Genomic DNA, 15,025 nt, shown 5'->3' with positions numbered 1-15,025 from the left:
GAATTATACACTTTACTCCTAGGGCTAGCTCAGATCTTAATTCATCCATTTACTGGTTTTCTAAATATGTTCATTCAATAAATATTTATTAAGCTCTTAGCAGGTCAATGCCCAATACTGTACAAGATATAAGGGTACAAAATAAATAAAATATATGCTTCATGTGCCAAGTACCAAAATACAAGCACCAAAAAGAAGCTATCAAGAGCTCCAAAGGACAAACACATCGAACACTATGTGGTAATGGGGGAAAGACCTCTGTTGGAGATTAACCCCAGGTTTTTAACAATATATAGGAATTTCTTGGCTAGATTAGGTGGGAAAAAGCATGCCTTGTCTGTAGAAAGGCAAATAGTTCCGTAAAGCTGGCATATACCCAACTATGACTGAAGGAAAGAGAGATGAGCAGATACCTGATAATGAAGGACTTATCTCTGTGAGTTTAAGGAAGGAAATAATCCAATGGCTTCAAGCAAGGGTGTGACTTGACTAGATTGACATTTTGGGAAGACCACCTTGGCAGCAGGATGGATAGAAGGTGAAGGAGTAAAGATTTTCATAATAATTCAGCTGAGACATGCTGAGCAGGCACAAATGACAGTGCTTCATCACTAACTAGATGTGTGTGCCAGGATAACTGCAACACAAACACAGGCAGAAGAGTTATGAAGGTGTGCCGGGCACGTGGAATTTAAGACACCTGAGGACACCCGTCCACTGGTCACAGATTTCTACTGTGTCCCTGGCCATTACGCTGTTGACCCAAAGATAAATTAAGACCTGATCATGAGGAGCTTAGAGGCTTGCTGAGAAAAAAGTTAAACAGATGGGGTTCAGTCTAATGTGACATGAAGTGGATGTTTCCAAAAAGCATTTGGAAACATGTGCCTGGAGTCAGGATGAAGTTTTGGAGGCAACACAGATTTGTAAATCAAACACACTGACTCATATTTACATGATAGTTAAATTGAAGGTACAGTGACATTGCCCAGGGCGGGGTGAATGGAGAGAACCAAATCCCGGTGAGCATCAATATTTTAAGAGGAAGGAGGAAGAAGATAGAGAAGCCTCTGAGAAGTTAGAGAAGAGAAGCGGGAGCCAAAGGAAGAGAAAGTTTCCAGAAAGAATAAATGGCCAATTTATTCAAATGAGAACAGAAAAAATGCCCACAAGATTTGACAGTCATATTCTTGGAGATATCATCGAGAGAGGGCAGAATACAGAAGTCAGAATCCTATGTGTTTAGGAATAATTGGGCAGTATATTATTCCTAGAAATTTGGCTATGAAAAGTGTGAGAGAAAGATGGTGGGCATGGAGGGAGGAGGAGCGTATGAGCCCAAGGAGGAACAGGCGATAGAGAATGATATAGGGCTGATGACTGTTTGGTTTCCAACATGAGAAAGAATTCCAAATGTTTAAATACTGAAGAGAAGGAGCTAACAGGAGAGTTAAAAGTCACAAAGAATTCACTGATCTCAAATCAGGCAATATCATAATCCTCATTACGTATAAGAAACCTTATCTTTGCAATCTAAGGAGTGCTGAAAACATTAATTGTATCACTACACCTTTCTTCTTCTTTCAAATAATAACCCTGGTCACATGGCATGGGATAAAAAAGGAAGCTCACGAGTGCTTTTTCTCCAGCCAACTTGACATTCCCCTTACCTGCTTTACACTGCGGGGGGGGGCAGCCTCTGACTATGAGTTTGTCTGGAGAAGTGATCCCAGAAGCAGCATCACCTGGGAACTTAGCCATGCAGTTTTCAGGCTCCAATCTGGATTTACTTAATCAGAAACTCTGGCTGCAGTGTCAGCAATCTATGGTTTAACAAGCCCACTAGGTGATTCTGATGTGCACTAATATTTGGGACCCACTGACAGGGCATGTGATTCGTGGAAGAGAAGCATGACCTGAAAGGTGACTGGCAGAAGCCATGGGAATGTGCACACCCCTGTAGTGTCCTATTGGATCTGTGGGCAGCAGAGGCATACAGTGGTGGGGCCGGGAGCATCACTGCAACATTGAGCTTTTAATTCATCAAAGCATGACATACCCTTTGGACAAAATGAAGCACTGGCTTAAAGAAAAATTGCATGATTAAAACTCTGCTAATACTTATTGGCTCATTTCAAGTCATATATACTCACAGAATTACAAATCTGGGAGGGGCTTTGGGAATCTTTTAGGGTAGTACCATTACTCACAAACTAGAAAATGAGTAAGTGACACATCCATACCTGCTATCCCAAGATGAATTTTGAGAGTCTCTCCACCTTTTCTGTCTTCTTCCAGAGATTCAGATTCACCAGCAATTGGTATACACATTGATGTAGAAGGAGGCCTGCAAACAAACATTCCCAAGGATCAGAACTTGATGGATGGTGAATGTGAAAGTTTGAATTGTTGTTAAGGGATGGATTATGTAGTCAGTGCACAGCCTCAGTAAGGGTGCCTGGTAATGTCGCCTCTTTGAGGATGAAAGTGACAAAAATTAACAAAATAATGTACGCGCATTCCTCAAAACTTGATTAAAATTCATGAGGGAAAAAAGTTTTTTACATGACAAAAGAAGTAAGACCAGAAAGGACACTGCCTCCACAGAGAAAAGAGAGGAGGTGTATTCCCAGGAGTGTGGTGCAGGGACTCCAACTGTCAGCTTGATTCTCAGGCCAGGCAGGGATGTGTCTGTGCCCTGGAGGTGGCGGCACAAGCCCCTCTGTAGCTGAGGCTGCAGGGGATACCTCACGCCTCCGACGCTAAGATCTCTTGTTGGCTCCATCTACTTAAATTATCTATGGTTTTATCTTCCATCTGCTTCTGTGTACACAGGCCACCTGCTTGAGGGAGAGTCAATAAAGAGCCTAGTTGTTTACAATTGATTTTGGGGGCTGGATTCTTCGGGAGTAGGCGATGAATATAGTTTCATTCGTTCACTCAAGGCTCCTGTCTCCATATAGAAGCTGTGAAGCAGGGAGGGGCGAGACTGACTTCTAGGCACAATTTTTTTTTTTTTGGTAAAGAAAACATTCTTAATCTTTAGAGGTTGATATCTAGAGGAAAATCACATCTCTCTAGAGACTATCCCTTGGTGACCTGAAATACAATAGGAAGGTGGGTGAAGGGAGATCATGAAGCTGACCCATTAAGTGGCAACTTAAATACCTTACTGTGTCACAGGAATTCTCATGCTATTTAGGTCCTTAGGGATACAGACATTTAAGATTTGCATTCAGTTCACTTCAGTTGCTCAGTCACGTCCAACTCTTTGTGACCCCATGGACTGTAGCACGCCGGGCTTCCCTATCCATCACCAGCTCCAGAGATTGCTCAAACTCATGTCCATTGAGTCGGTGATGCCATCCAACCATCTCATGCTCTGTTATCCCCTTCTCCTCCTGCCTTCAATCTTTCCCAGCATCAGGGTCTTTTCAAATGAGCCAGTTCTTCACATCAGGTGGCCAAAGTATTGGAGCTTCAGCTTCAGCATCAGTCCTTCCAATGAATATTCAGGACTGATTTCCTTTAGGATAGACTGGTTGGGATCTCTTTGCAGTCCAAGGGACTCTCAGGAGTCTTCTCCAACACCACAGTTCAAAAGCATCAATTCTTCAGTGCTCAGCCTTCTTTCTGGTCCAACTCTCACATCCATACATGAATACTGGAAAAACCCATAGCTTTGACTAGATGGACCTTTGTTGGCAAAGTAATGTCTCTGCTTTTTAATACGCTGTCTAGGTTGATCATAGCTTTTCTTCCAAGGAACAAGTGTCCTTTAATTTCATGGCTGCAGTCACCATCTGCAGTGATTTTGGGAGCCCAAAAAATAAAGTCTCTCACTGTTTTGTTTCCCCATCTATTTGCTATGAAGTGATGGTACCAGATGCCATGATCTTAAGTTTTCTGAATGTTGAGTTTTAAGCCAACTTTTTCACTCTCCTCTTTCACTTTTATCAAGAAGCTCTTTAGTTCTTCTTCGCTTTCTGCCATAAGGGTTGTGTCATCTGCGTATCTGAGGTTATTGATATTTTTCCCAGTAATCTTGATTCCAGCTTGTGATTCATCCAGCCTGGCATTTTGCATGATGTACTCTGCATAGAAGTTAAATAAGCAGGGTGACAATACATAGCCTTGATGTACTCCTTTCCCGATTTGGAAATAGTCTGTTGTTCTGTGTTCAGTTCTAAGTGTTGCTTCTTGACCTGCATACAGATTTCTCAGGAGGCAGGTAAGGTGGTCTGGTATTCCCATCTCTTGAAGAATTTTCCAGTTTGTTGTGATCCACAGAGTCAAAGGATTTGTCGTAGTCAATAAAGCAGAAGTAGATGTTTTTCTGGAACTCTCTTGCTTTTTTGATGATTCAACGGTTGTTGGTAATTTGATCTCTGGTTCCTCTGCCTTTTCTAAATCCAGCTTGAACATCTGGAATTTCATGGTTCACGTACTGTTGAAGCCTGGCTTGGAGAATTTTGAGCATTATTTTGCTAGCGTGTGAGATGAGTGCAATTGTGTGGTAGTTTGAACATTCTTTGGCATTCCCTTCTTTAGGATTGGAATGAAAACTGACCTTTTCCAGTCCTGTGGCCACTGCTGAGTTTTCCAAATTTGCTGACATACTGAGTGCAGCACTTTAACAGCATGATCTTTCAGGATTTGAAATAGCTCAACTGGAATTCCCTCACCTCCACTAGCTTTGTTCGTAGTGATGCTTCCTGAGGCCCACTTGACTTGCATCTCAGGATGTCTGGCTGTAGTCCATTGATCACATCATCGTGGTTATCTGGGTTATGAAGATCTTTTTTGTATAGTTCTTCTGTGTATTCTTGCCACCTCTTCTTAATATCTTCTGCTTCTGTTAGGTCCATACCATTTCTGTCCTTTATTGTGCCTATCTTTGCATGAAAGATTTGCATTAAACCTATGTAATTGATAGATTATTCCTATTCCAGGGTCTCCTAAATTCCACAGCTGCATATTCTATTAGGATATCTAACTATTTATCCTGCAATTTTTTGTCCAATTCAACTCATATTCTTTTCCCAAATCTGTTTTCTTCTTATAGTCCCTTTGTGAATGCCACCACAATCCAAAAGTCACCAAACTAGAATCTTAGGTTTTGCCTCTCTCTCCACAAAAAACTATTAGAACTAACAAATGAATTCAAGAAGATAGCAGGATACAAGATTAATATATAGAACTCATTGTTTTACACTAACAATGAAATACAAAAAACTAAAAAAGAATCCAATGTAAAATTGGATAAAAAATAAAGAAACAAACCTAGAAATAAACTTAACCGAGGAAGTGAAAGAACTATTCACTGAAAACTAAAACATTGATAAAGGAAACTGAAGATGATTCAAAGAAATGGAAAGATATACCATGCTCTTGGATTGGAAGAATATTGTTAAAATGGCCATACTACCCAAAGCAATCTACAGATTTAAAACAATCTGTATCAAATTACCCATAATATTTTCCATAGAACTAGAACAAATATTAATAATCTTTAAATGTATATGGAACCACAAAGAGTCAAAATTGCCAAAGCAATCCTGAGGAAAAAGAACAAAGGTGGAGGTGTAACACTTCCAGACTTTAGATCATACTACAAAGTTACATTAATCAAAACAGTGCGGTACTGGCACAAAAACAGACATATAGGTTAATGAAAGAACAAAGAGCCCAGAAATAAACCCACACACCTACACCTATGACAAAGGAGGCAGGGATATATGATGGAGGAAAGACAGACCCTTCAACAAGTGGTCTTGGGAATGCTGGGGAGCTATATGTTAGTCAATGAAATTAGAACACTCCCTCACATCACATACAAAGATAAACTCAAAATGTTTTAAAGACCTAAATGTAAGACATGCTGTCATAAAACTCCTAGAAGAGAACATAGGTAAAACGTTCTCTGACATAATAAGCACCCCAGTGTTCATAGCAGCACTATTTATTTACATTAGCCAAGACATGGAAACAACACAAGTACCCATCAACAGATGACTGGCTAAAGAAGACATGGTACATAAATACAATGGAATATCACTCAACCAAAAAAGTGCCACTTGTAGCAACATGGATGAACCTGGAGAATATAACACTCAGTGAAGACAGATACAGAAACACAAACATGATGATATCACTTTTATGTGGAATCTAAAACAATAAAACAAAATGAATCTATATACAAAACAGAGACATAGAAAACAAATTTATGGTTATCAAAGGTGAAGGGGAGGGATAAATTAGGAGTATAAGATTAACAGATACATATGATTATATACACAAAATAGGTGAGAAATAAGAATTTATTGTATGGCAAGGGAATAATATTCAGCATCATAATAATCTGTGGGAAAAACTATATAATATGTAAAATAAATACCAAGAATGGAGTGTATAGCCACAGTCACTAATCACCGATGGTGACCCATGCCTGCCTATCTAAATTCTTGTATTTTTAAAGCCAGATCCTTTGTTTTGCCTTTCATAGGTGGCCAGCTCGCAGTGTCTCCACCCCTCTACCTCTTGGACCTGCTTTCCAACCCTTCAACACTCTCACCCTTCTCCCTCCATCAGTCTCCCTCTGGCTCTGCTCCTTCCTGTCCAGCCTGACTTCACAACCGTAATATTTTGAGCTATTCCTTCAACTTGGCACCACTTGTTCTGCAGTCTCAAAAAATCTTAAGACCCCCAACCCTTGATAGTTTCAGCCATCTGCACCAACTGCTTTAATACTGGGGCAACTAGGCATTATGGCGAAAATTCATCAACTATAGGGACTGACATTAAGGCAAATTTAGAATCTGAAATCTCAGTCTCCCTAGACAACTCAGTGGTGTTAAATCCATAATCACTGAGTGCTGACCATGTGCCACATTTTTATTCTAAATTACCCCTTTTGTTCTGAAAATGTTTTTGTATCTCTTATCAAAAATTGTTTAATGTAGTTCAATTTCAGAATGAAAGGAATGGGATTATTTTGTGTGCTTAGTTGCTCAGTTTTGTCTGAATTTCAAGTAATGTAAGAGTGGGCTTCTCTGGTGACTCAGTGGTAAAGAATCCACCTGCCAATGCAGGAGATGCAGGTTTGATCCCTGGATCAGGAAGATCCTGGAAAATTCCATAGACAGAGGAGCCTGGTAGGCTATAGTCCAAGGGATTGCAGAAGAGTCAGACATGACTCACCAACCAACCAACAACAACGTTAAAAGTATGTGAAAAATGATCTCCTAAAATGACACTACTACCTGCTTGGTATTTCAAAAATATTCTCTCCATGCCCTGTAACAATGCTATAAACTTATGCAAGCTGTTTTCTCTTCCTGAAATGTCTCTACCTACCTCCCCTGCTTCATGGTTTTCCTATTCATCCTTTAAAACTTAGCACAGTGTCATCCCCTCAGTGAAGACTTTCCTGGCTTTCAAAGAAGAAGAGTTAAGGACTCCATCCTCTATGCCTCAATAATATCCTATGTTGTGTGGCTGTCGCCCATATAAACAGTGAATCCTTCAGAGCAAGGGGTTAGTCTTAACTAAGTTTGGTAAAGGTTAGCACATGGTAGGCAATCAATACACATGTACTGAATCAGTGAATCCTGGGGTCATGGACAACTTAGTTCCTTAATCTCTGACATGTCCTGACATTACAGAGTTAATAATATCACATCATAGAGTTCTTTCAAGAAATAAATTGGGAGACTAATATTCATTAAATCATTTTGAGAAATGGAAAACTGCCTTCCTTCTAGAATATGAACGCTCTAAAGCCCTAAGCTATTCAAGAGGGTTACATCATCCCTAGATCTGCTTTACCACCAAATCATTAAATGCCAATACAGTACATAACTTCTCTCTCCAAGTATCTTTTTCATCAGCATTAGTGGTTGGCTTACTTTTCAGAGTCAGTTTCATTCTTTTATGAAAGCTGGTGGATATTTGATGAGTTGTAGAGAACTATAAAGGAGAAGGCAATGGCACCCCACTACAGTACTCTTGCCTGGAAAATCCTATGGATGGAGGAGCCTGGTAGGCTGCAGTCCATGGGATCGCTAAGAGTCGGATATGACTGAGCGACTTCACTTTCACTTTTCACTTTCATGCATAGGAGAAGGAAATGGCAACCCACTCCAGTGTTCTTGCCTGGAGAATCCCAGGGACAGGAGAGCCTGGTGGGCTGCCGTCTACGGGGTCACATTGAGTTGGACATGACAGAAGTGTCTTAGCAGCAGCAGCAGAGAACTATAAAATGGAGTTTAGGGCAAGTGGTTAGAGGTTGATTTACCAGCTGTCTTCTTCACACGTACTGGCTTTAGTATACAATTTGTTTCTGAAAAACTGTTTGATCTAAGTCACAGATCTTCTGCTCATAAAATATAAAAACTAGAATTTAACTCAGAGTGCTAAGGATCTGTATACTCATTTATTTCTCTAGTAGATTTTTGAAAACTTATAAAAATTCAAAGACAGACAAAAGCAGATAGAATAGCACAATGACCCTCTCCCAAACTTATTTATATCTTTGTCCTGCAGACAAATAGTCAAGTTTCTCAACTGCTCTGTGCCTTAGGGTCCTCGTTGGTATAAAGTGAACTTGGATTATACTCATACTTTTAAAACTGGCTTCATGACGCTCTCTTAGCAACTTCAGGGGTAGTAAGGTACTATATCTTTTTCCCCTCAACAGAAAAATGATATATAGGGGACTCCTAATATATTTGTGCCAAGGATTTCTGTGGATAGGTATTCTGGGAAAAAAAGTCACCAGACAATTTCCAACACTTGTTTCAGCTCTGAAGTACTGTCATTTTACATATTTGATATACACTGAAATAAAACCTGGTAAAAATAACTCACTTTTCTCATCAGGAGTTCAAACATTTTTTAATTCAATCCATATTCAATATAAGAAGTACATGGATGTGTTACAGTGGCTCCTTTTTCATAGACAGTTGCACAATTTTAGATACTCAAAGGGAAAACATATATTAGGGGTTTGAGTCTTCTGAGAAATACTTTTATGTATCTTAGGATTAGGTAAAGTTTGTTTATTCTAGTGAGTCATGAAAGTCTTTCTCTATAAACTCTAGATTACCAGAATTACGTTTGTGGAGATAATACAGAATATAAGATGATCTATTTTGGACCTCTTCAGTACTTGAGTTTCACAAATAGGTGAAATGGCAGAGAAAGGGCCAGAAAGGGAACAGTCATTAAAAAGCTCCTAAGAAAGAATAATGAATGTATTTTCTTCTACTAAATTTTGCTGCTCTTTTTCTCATTTCACTCTAAACTGATTACACTGGGAAAACATATTGTTACCTAAGAAACCAAAAATTGTTTAGTCCCCAAAGAGCAGTAAATAAGGAAAGAAGCCAGGAAATTATCATTTGGGAAAAAAAAGAATAGGAAGGCTAAATTATTGGAAAATGCATAATTTTAATCAAGAACTGATTTGTGTTGTTGTTGCTGTTCAGTCGCTCAGTCATGTCTGACTCTTTGCAACCCCATGGACTGTAGCCCACCAGACTTCCCTGTCCTTCACCATCTCCTGGAGCTTGCTCAAACTCATGTCCATTGAATTGGTGATGCCATCCAACCATCTCATCCTCTGTCGTCCCTTCTCCTCCTGCCTTCAATCCTTCCCAGCATCAGAGTCTGCTAACAAGTCTTTCTAACAAGTCTGCTCTTTGCATCAGGTGGCCAAAGTATTGGAGCTTCAGCTTCAGCATCAGTCCTTCCAATGAATATTCAGGATTGATTTCCATTAGGATTGACTGCTTTGATCTCCTTGCAGTCCAAGGGACTCTCAAGAGTCTTCTCCAACATCACAGTTCAAAAGCATCAATTCTTTGGTGCTCAGCATTCTTTCTGGTCCAACTCTCACATCCATACATGACTACTAGAAAAAGTATTGACCATACGGACCTTAGTTGGTAAAGTAATGTCTCTGCTTTTAAATATGCTGTCTAAGTTTGTCATAGTTTTTCTTCTAAGAAGCAAGTGTCTTTTAATTTCATGGCTGCAGTCACCATCTGCAGTGATTTTGGAGACCAAGAAAAGAAAGTCTGTCACTGGTTCCATTGTTTCCCCATCTATATACCATGAAATGATGGGACTGGATGCCATGATCTTAGCTTTTTGAATGTTGAGTTTTAAGCCAGCTTTTTCAATTTCCTCTTTTACCTTCATCAGGGGCTCTTGAGTTCCTCTTCGCTTTCTGCCATAAGGGTGGTGTCATCTGCATATCTGAGATTATTGATATTTCTCACAGCAATCTTGATTACACCTTGTGACTCATCCAGCCTGGCATTTTGCCTGATGCACTCTGTATATATTTTCATCTTTATAAAATATGTATGGCACGACATGGTGTGTGTATGCTCAGCTGTGTCTGATTCTTTGCAAGCCCATGGACTATAGCCTGCCAGGCTCCTCTGTCCATGGAAATTTCCAGGCAAGAAATATTGGAGTCAGTTGCCATTTTCTTCTCCAGGGGATCTTTCCAACCTATATATATATATATATATTTTATTCATCTTTAGATATAAGTAGAGAACTATATGGATGTTAATATTAAAAACATGAAGTTGATGCATAGTGAAGTAATTGTTTACTTTTCTAAACATATTTTTCTCAGATATCTAAATGCTATCTGGTTAACTTTCATTTTTAATTATAAAGTGTTTTTAAGATTGCGAACAGGCATCCTACTGCCTTTTCCCATTCAGTTCACTCTCCTACTCCCTGAAAAGACTTTTACATGTATTTTCTTCTTTCCTCAAACACCACCTCCATCTTTCCCATCCTTGTTTCCCATCAAGGTAAACAATGATTACCTTGTTTCCTATCAAGGTAAACAATGATTACCTTGTTTCCTATATCATTAGGAAATCGGGAATAATTTGATAGTTACTTTTGTATGTTTCCACTTCTCATATATCTGCATCTGTAGCCATATTCTCTGCTTTGATCCCTCTTGATAATCCAAGGACACTATTCTAGCAATTGTCCTTTCTCTCTTCAGAACCATGTTTCTCCTTGTCTTCTGGACTATTCATGTCAGGATACAAGTGTACTGCGCTATCTCCCATCTTTAAAAAAGAAACCAAACAGAAACCTGCCCTTAACTCCACATTGCTTTTATTTAGGACCCCATTTTTTTCTGTTCCTTTTTCGCAGCAAAAATCCTCAAAAGAATTGTTTATACTATCTCCAGTGTTTCTCTTCCAAAACTTTCTTTAACCTCTCCAGTGTGGCTGTAGTCTAAATGCACTCCACCAGTGCTTGTCAGAGTCACCAGTAATCAATTCTCAGCCCTCATCTTCCTTGACCTACTTCAGTAGTGTGGGACACAGCCAATTATTCCCTCCTTTTTCCTACATGCTCGTCACTTGGTTTCAGGACAGTACTCTCCATTGCCTCCTGCTTCCTGTCTGTCTGGTAGCTACTTTGCTGGGGCTTCCCTACCTCCCCAGCCTCTAACAGGCAGGAGAGTCCCATACCTTAGTCTGTGGTCCTTTTCTTTCTCTAAACTCATTTCCTTTAGGTCATTTAATCGAAGCTCATGGCCTTAATTAGTATTTATGTACTGATGATATGATGATTTCTGAATTATATCTCTAGTCTGGGCCTCCCTACTGGACACTGTAGTGATAAACCTAACTGCCTACTCAGAAAGCCTGGCTGGATGTTAAATAGGGGTCTCACGCTTAACACGTCCAACATCCAAGCTCCCAACTTGCTCCTCTTGTAGGCACTCTCATTTCAATAAGTGTCTACCATTCTCCTAGTTACTCAGACCCCAAGCCTTGAATTCTGAAACAGCCTCCTAACTCATGTACCTGTTTCTACCTTTGGCCCCTTTGCTGGTCCCACAAATTGTCTATTCTCTACCTAGTAGCCAAAAGTCTGATGATTTTTACTCCTCTGTTTTAAACACTCCAGTAGCCTTTTATCTCACTCAGATTATAAGTGGCCTATGAGACCATTATTTATAATGGCTTACAAGACCTTTATCATCTGGTCTCATCTCCTATCATCATATTCTTCATTCAGTCTGTCCTAGACATACTGGTCTCCTGGAAGTTACTTGAACCTGCCAAACACACTTCTATCTCAAGGCCTTTGTCCTTGTCACTGCTGTCTCAAATGCTCTTTCCCCAAATATCTGCATGGCATGCTTCCCACCTCCCTCAGGGCTCTGCTCAAATATCACCCTAACCAGGTAGATAATATATAAAACAGCAATGCTTCTCCTCACCATGGCCCTCCTACCCTGCTCTATGTTTCTTCAAAATACTCATTGCCATCTTTATATCATATATTTACTTGTTCATTTATTGTCTGTTTTCCCTCTTAGACTATAAGCTCTAAGATGTCAGGGACTTGATCTATTTTTTTTCACTGCTGTGTGTCTAGTGTCTAGATTAGGGCTTAGCACATTGCACCTATTAGGTATTTACTGAAGAAATGATAAGTTCACAGAGGTCAGATTAAAAATTCTGCCTTGTAATAATTTCACCCAAAGCCTGAAGATGACAAAAAACCCATAGCTTAATTAATTTAGAAAGTGGAGAGTTTGTTTGGTAAGAAGTAAGAGTAACTTCTATGAGGTTCAGGTCAGTCTCCTAAAAGAGGAACTATTCCTTCAATGGTATTAGTCTACGAACACTACAAAATATGAACGTGCAAATGTAAATAAATATATGACTGTTATACTTTCAGACAAATAACTCATTTACTGAGCACCAACTTACGTTTTGAAACATGGGTCACCAGACATCAGTTGCATACTAATCCAAACCTAAACATGAGAAAAAGAAATAGCATAATTATAAAAATCTCAAGAGGAAAAGCCACATTCTGTTAATCTATGCACCTTCCACAGTACCTAATCCACTATTGCCTGTTTTAGAAAGAATTAAATACAATGATTACTGAATTGGGTTATATCCAATATTGAATTGCTGCTTTATACAGACATGGGTTAAAAATAATTTTTAGCATTCAAAACTTTGTAACTGCAAAAATAAGAGTGGAAAAGATAGAAATGAAAAGCATAGACTTCACAGAACTTCCCTAGAGGTCCAGTGGCTAAGACTTCACCTTCCAATACAAGGAGTGAGGGTTCAATCCCTAGTTGGGGAGCTAGGATCCCACAGACTTTGCAGCCAAAAAACCAAAACAAAACATAAATGATACTGTATCAAATTCAATAAAGATTTAAAAAATGATCCATGTAAAAAAAAATTCTTAAAAAAAAAAGGCAAGGGTTTCACCAGTAATTATCCTCTGTGCTGTTCCGGTCTGTTTTATATGTCTTTCCTCCCAGATTCCGGTGTTGTTTAAGTGTCTAGAATGTTTTCCTCCAACACATTTGCCATATGATGCTTCTAGGGGTGCCTGTTGGTGGCCTGCTAAGAGAAGAATGCTTCTGGCCTTTGCTCTAGCTTTGCACCAGAATGAATGCATTAATGTACTTTTAAAAAAATTTTATTCAGCAGCAATTATTTTATAAAGCTTGTACATTATGCGAGGCTTAGAAATATCTGATCTTCCCGACACTCCAAGCTATTCAATGCTTTTCACCAAGAGTAAAGGCATTTCCTCTGGAGGATCTCTGTACAAGTTTATCCTGAAGACTAAATGCTTAATGCAAGTCTCCACATGCCTATTAGCAGCATCTGAAATATGAAATGCACAGGGTCATCTATGAAGTTCCCCATTCTAAGAAGCTAAAGAATAAAAGGGCTCAATATTTGGAGAAATCTGGACTCCCATATACTCTGCTGATGGGAATGTAAAATGTTTCAGCCACTTGAAAAAGTCAGGTAGTTCTGCAAAAAGTTAAAAGCAGAGTTACCATGTGACCCAAGAATTCTGTTCCAAGCATATATACTCTTGAATGTATGCCCAAGAGAAAAGAAAACATATGCCCACACTAAAACTTGTATATGAATGCCCATAGCAGCACTGTTCATAACAGCTAAAAAAGTGAAGGACCATTAACCGATAAACAAAATATGGTATAGCCATACAATGGAGTATTATTTAGCTATAAAAAGGAGCACAGTACTGATACATACTACAGCATGGCTGAACTTTGAAAAACATTATGTTAAGTTCAAAGAAGCCAGACACAAAATACTACCTATTCTATAATCCCATTTATATGAAATGTTCAGAATAGGCAAATCCAGAGAGAGAGTAGGCTAGTGATTGCTGAGGGCTGTGGGGAAGGGCAGAGAGTTGGGGTAAAGTGGGAAGTGACTGCTACTGAGCACATATGAGGTTTCTTTTTTGGGGTAATGAAGATGTTCTAAAACTGATTATGGCAATAGTTGGACACACCTTTGAATACACTAAAAACCATTCAATTGTGTACTTTAACTGGGTGAAATGTATGGCAAGTGAATCATAGCTCAATAAAGCTATAAAAATTTAAAAGTATTCAAAGTCCCTGTCTACTACCAGCTGGATCAGCTTCTCTTTCAAGGTACTAAGTGACTTAAAACTAATGTTCTTGCCACTTTCTGGAAAGGAGGAGTTAGCATCTTGTTGAACATCCATCCTGTCCTGAAGCGTACCATGAGGCTACTACTGCAAACACATTTTGGGAAACGTACCAGGCCAAGACCTTTCAGCAAGGTCTCTAAAAACAGCCTCCTCCACGTCCCATATTTTGCTGACATCATAGCAAGCCAACACCACTTAGCAGCTGACGTTCTTAGGAAGGCAGGGAGGCTGTGAGTAAGCACAGGAAGCTGGTCTGCAGACAGAAATTATAATGCAGAGAGCCAAGAACAGTCCCTAGAAAGGTCTTTCAGTTCCTGGAAGTTCAGGTCTGGTTGTAACTTCCCATCCTAGGGCTCTGTGAAATGTCCCTGCATTTGACCTAAAGCTCTCTTTTATAGGAGCTAACCTAAGGGATTTCTATTTCATACAACTAGAGAGTGTTGGCAAAATCACATACAGTAACTCTTTCAGACCTCAGGATCAGCCCCCCTGGGGC

At 39.4% G+C, this 15,025-nt stretch overlaps 1 protein-coding gene across 1 annotated transcript in view; it reads right to left on the bottom strand.

Moving 5' to 3' along the window:
- The window catches only part of EEIG2 (EEIG family member 2), an 82,680-nt gene that overhangs the window by 12,991 nt on the left and 54,664 nt on the right, over nt 1-15,025 (bottom strand). The window contains exons 5-6 of the mRNA XM_086391543.1: nt 12,771-12,817; nt 2,244-2,347 (exon numbers count right to left, since the gene is read on the bottom strand). Coding sequence (XP_086247669.1) covers nt 2,244-2,347; nt 12,771-12,817 — 151 coding nt within the window. The remainder of the gene's footprint in view (nt 1-2,243; nt 2,348-12,770; nt 12,818-15,025) is intronic.

The sequence above is a fragment of the Bos grunniens genome, chromosome 3 (genome assembly GCF_055505025.1).
Source record: "Bos grunniens cultivar Pamir isolate PY7600 chromosome 3, Bosgru_T2T1.0, whole genome shotgun sequence".
Classification (NCBI taxonomy): Eukaryota; Metazoa; Chordata; class Mammalia; order Artiodactyla; family Bovidae; genus Bos; species Bos grunniens.
This window is presented reverse-complemented; position numbering and strand designations above follow the sequence as displayed.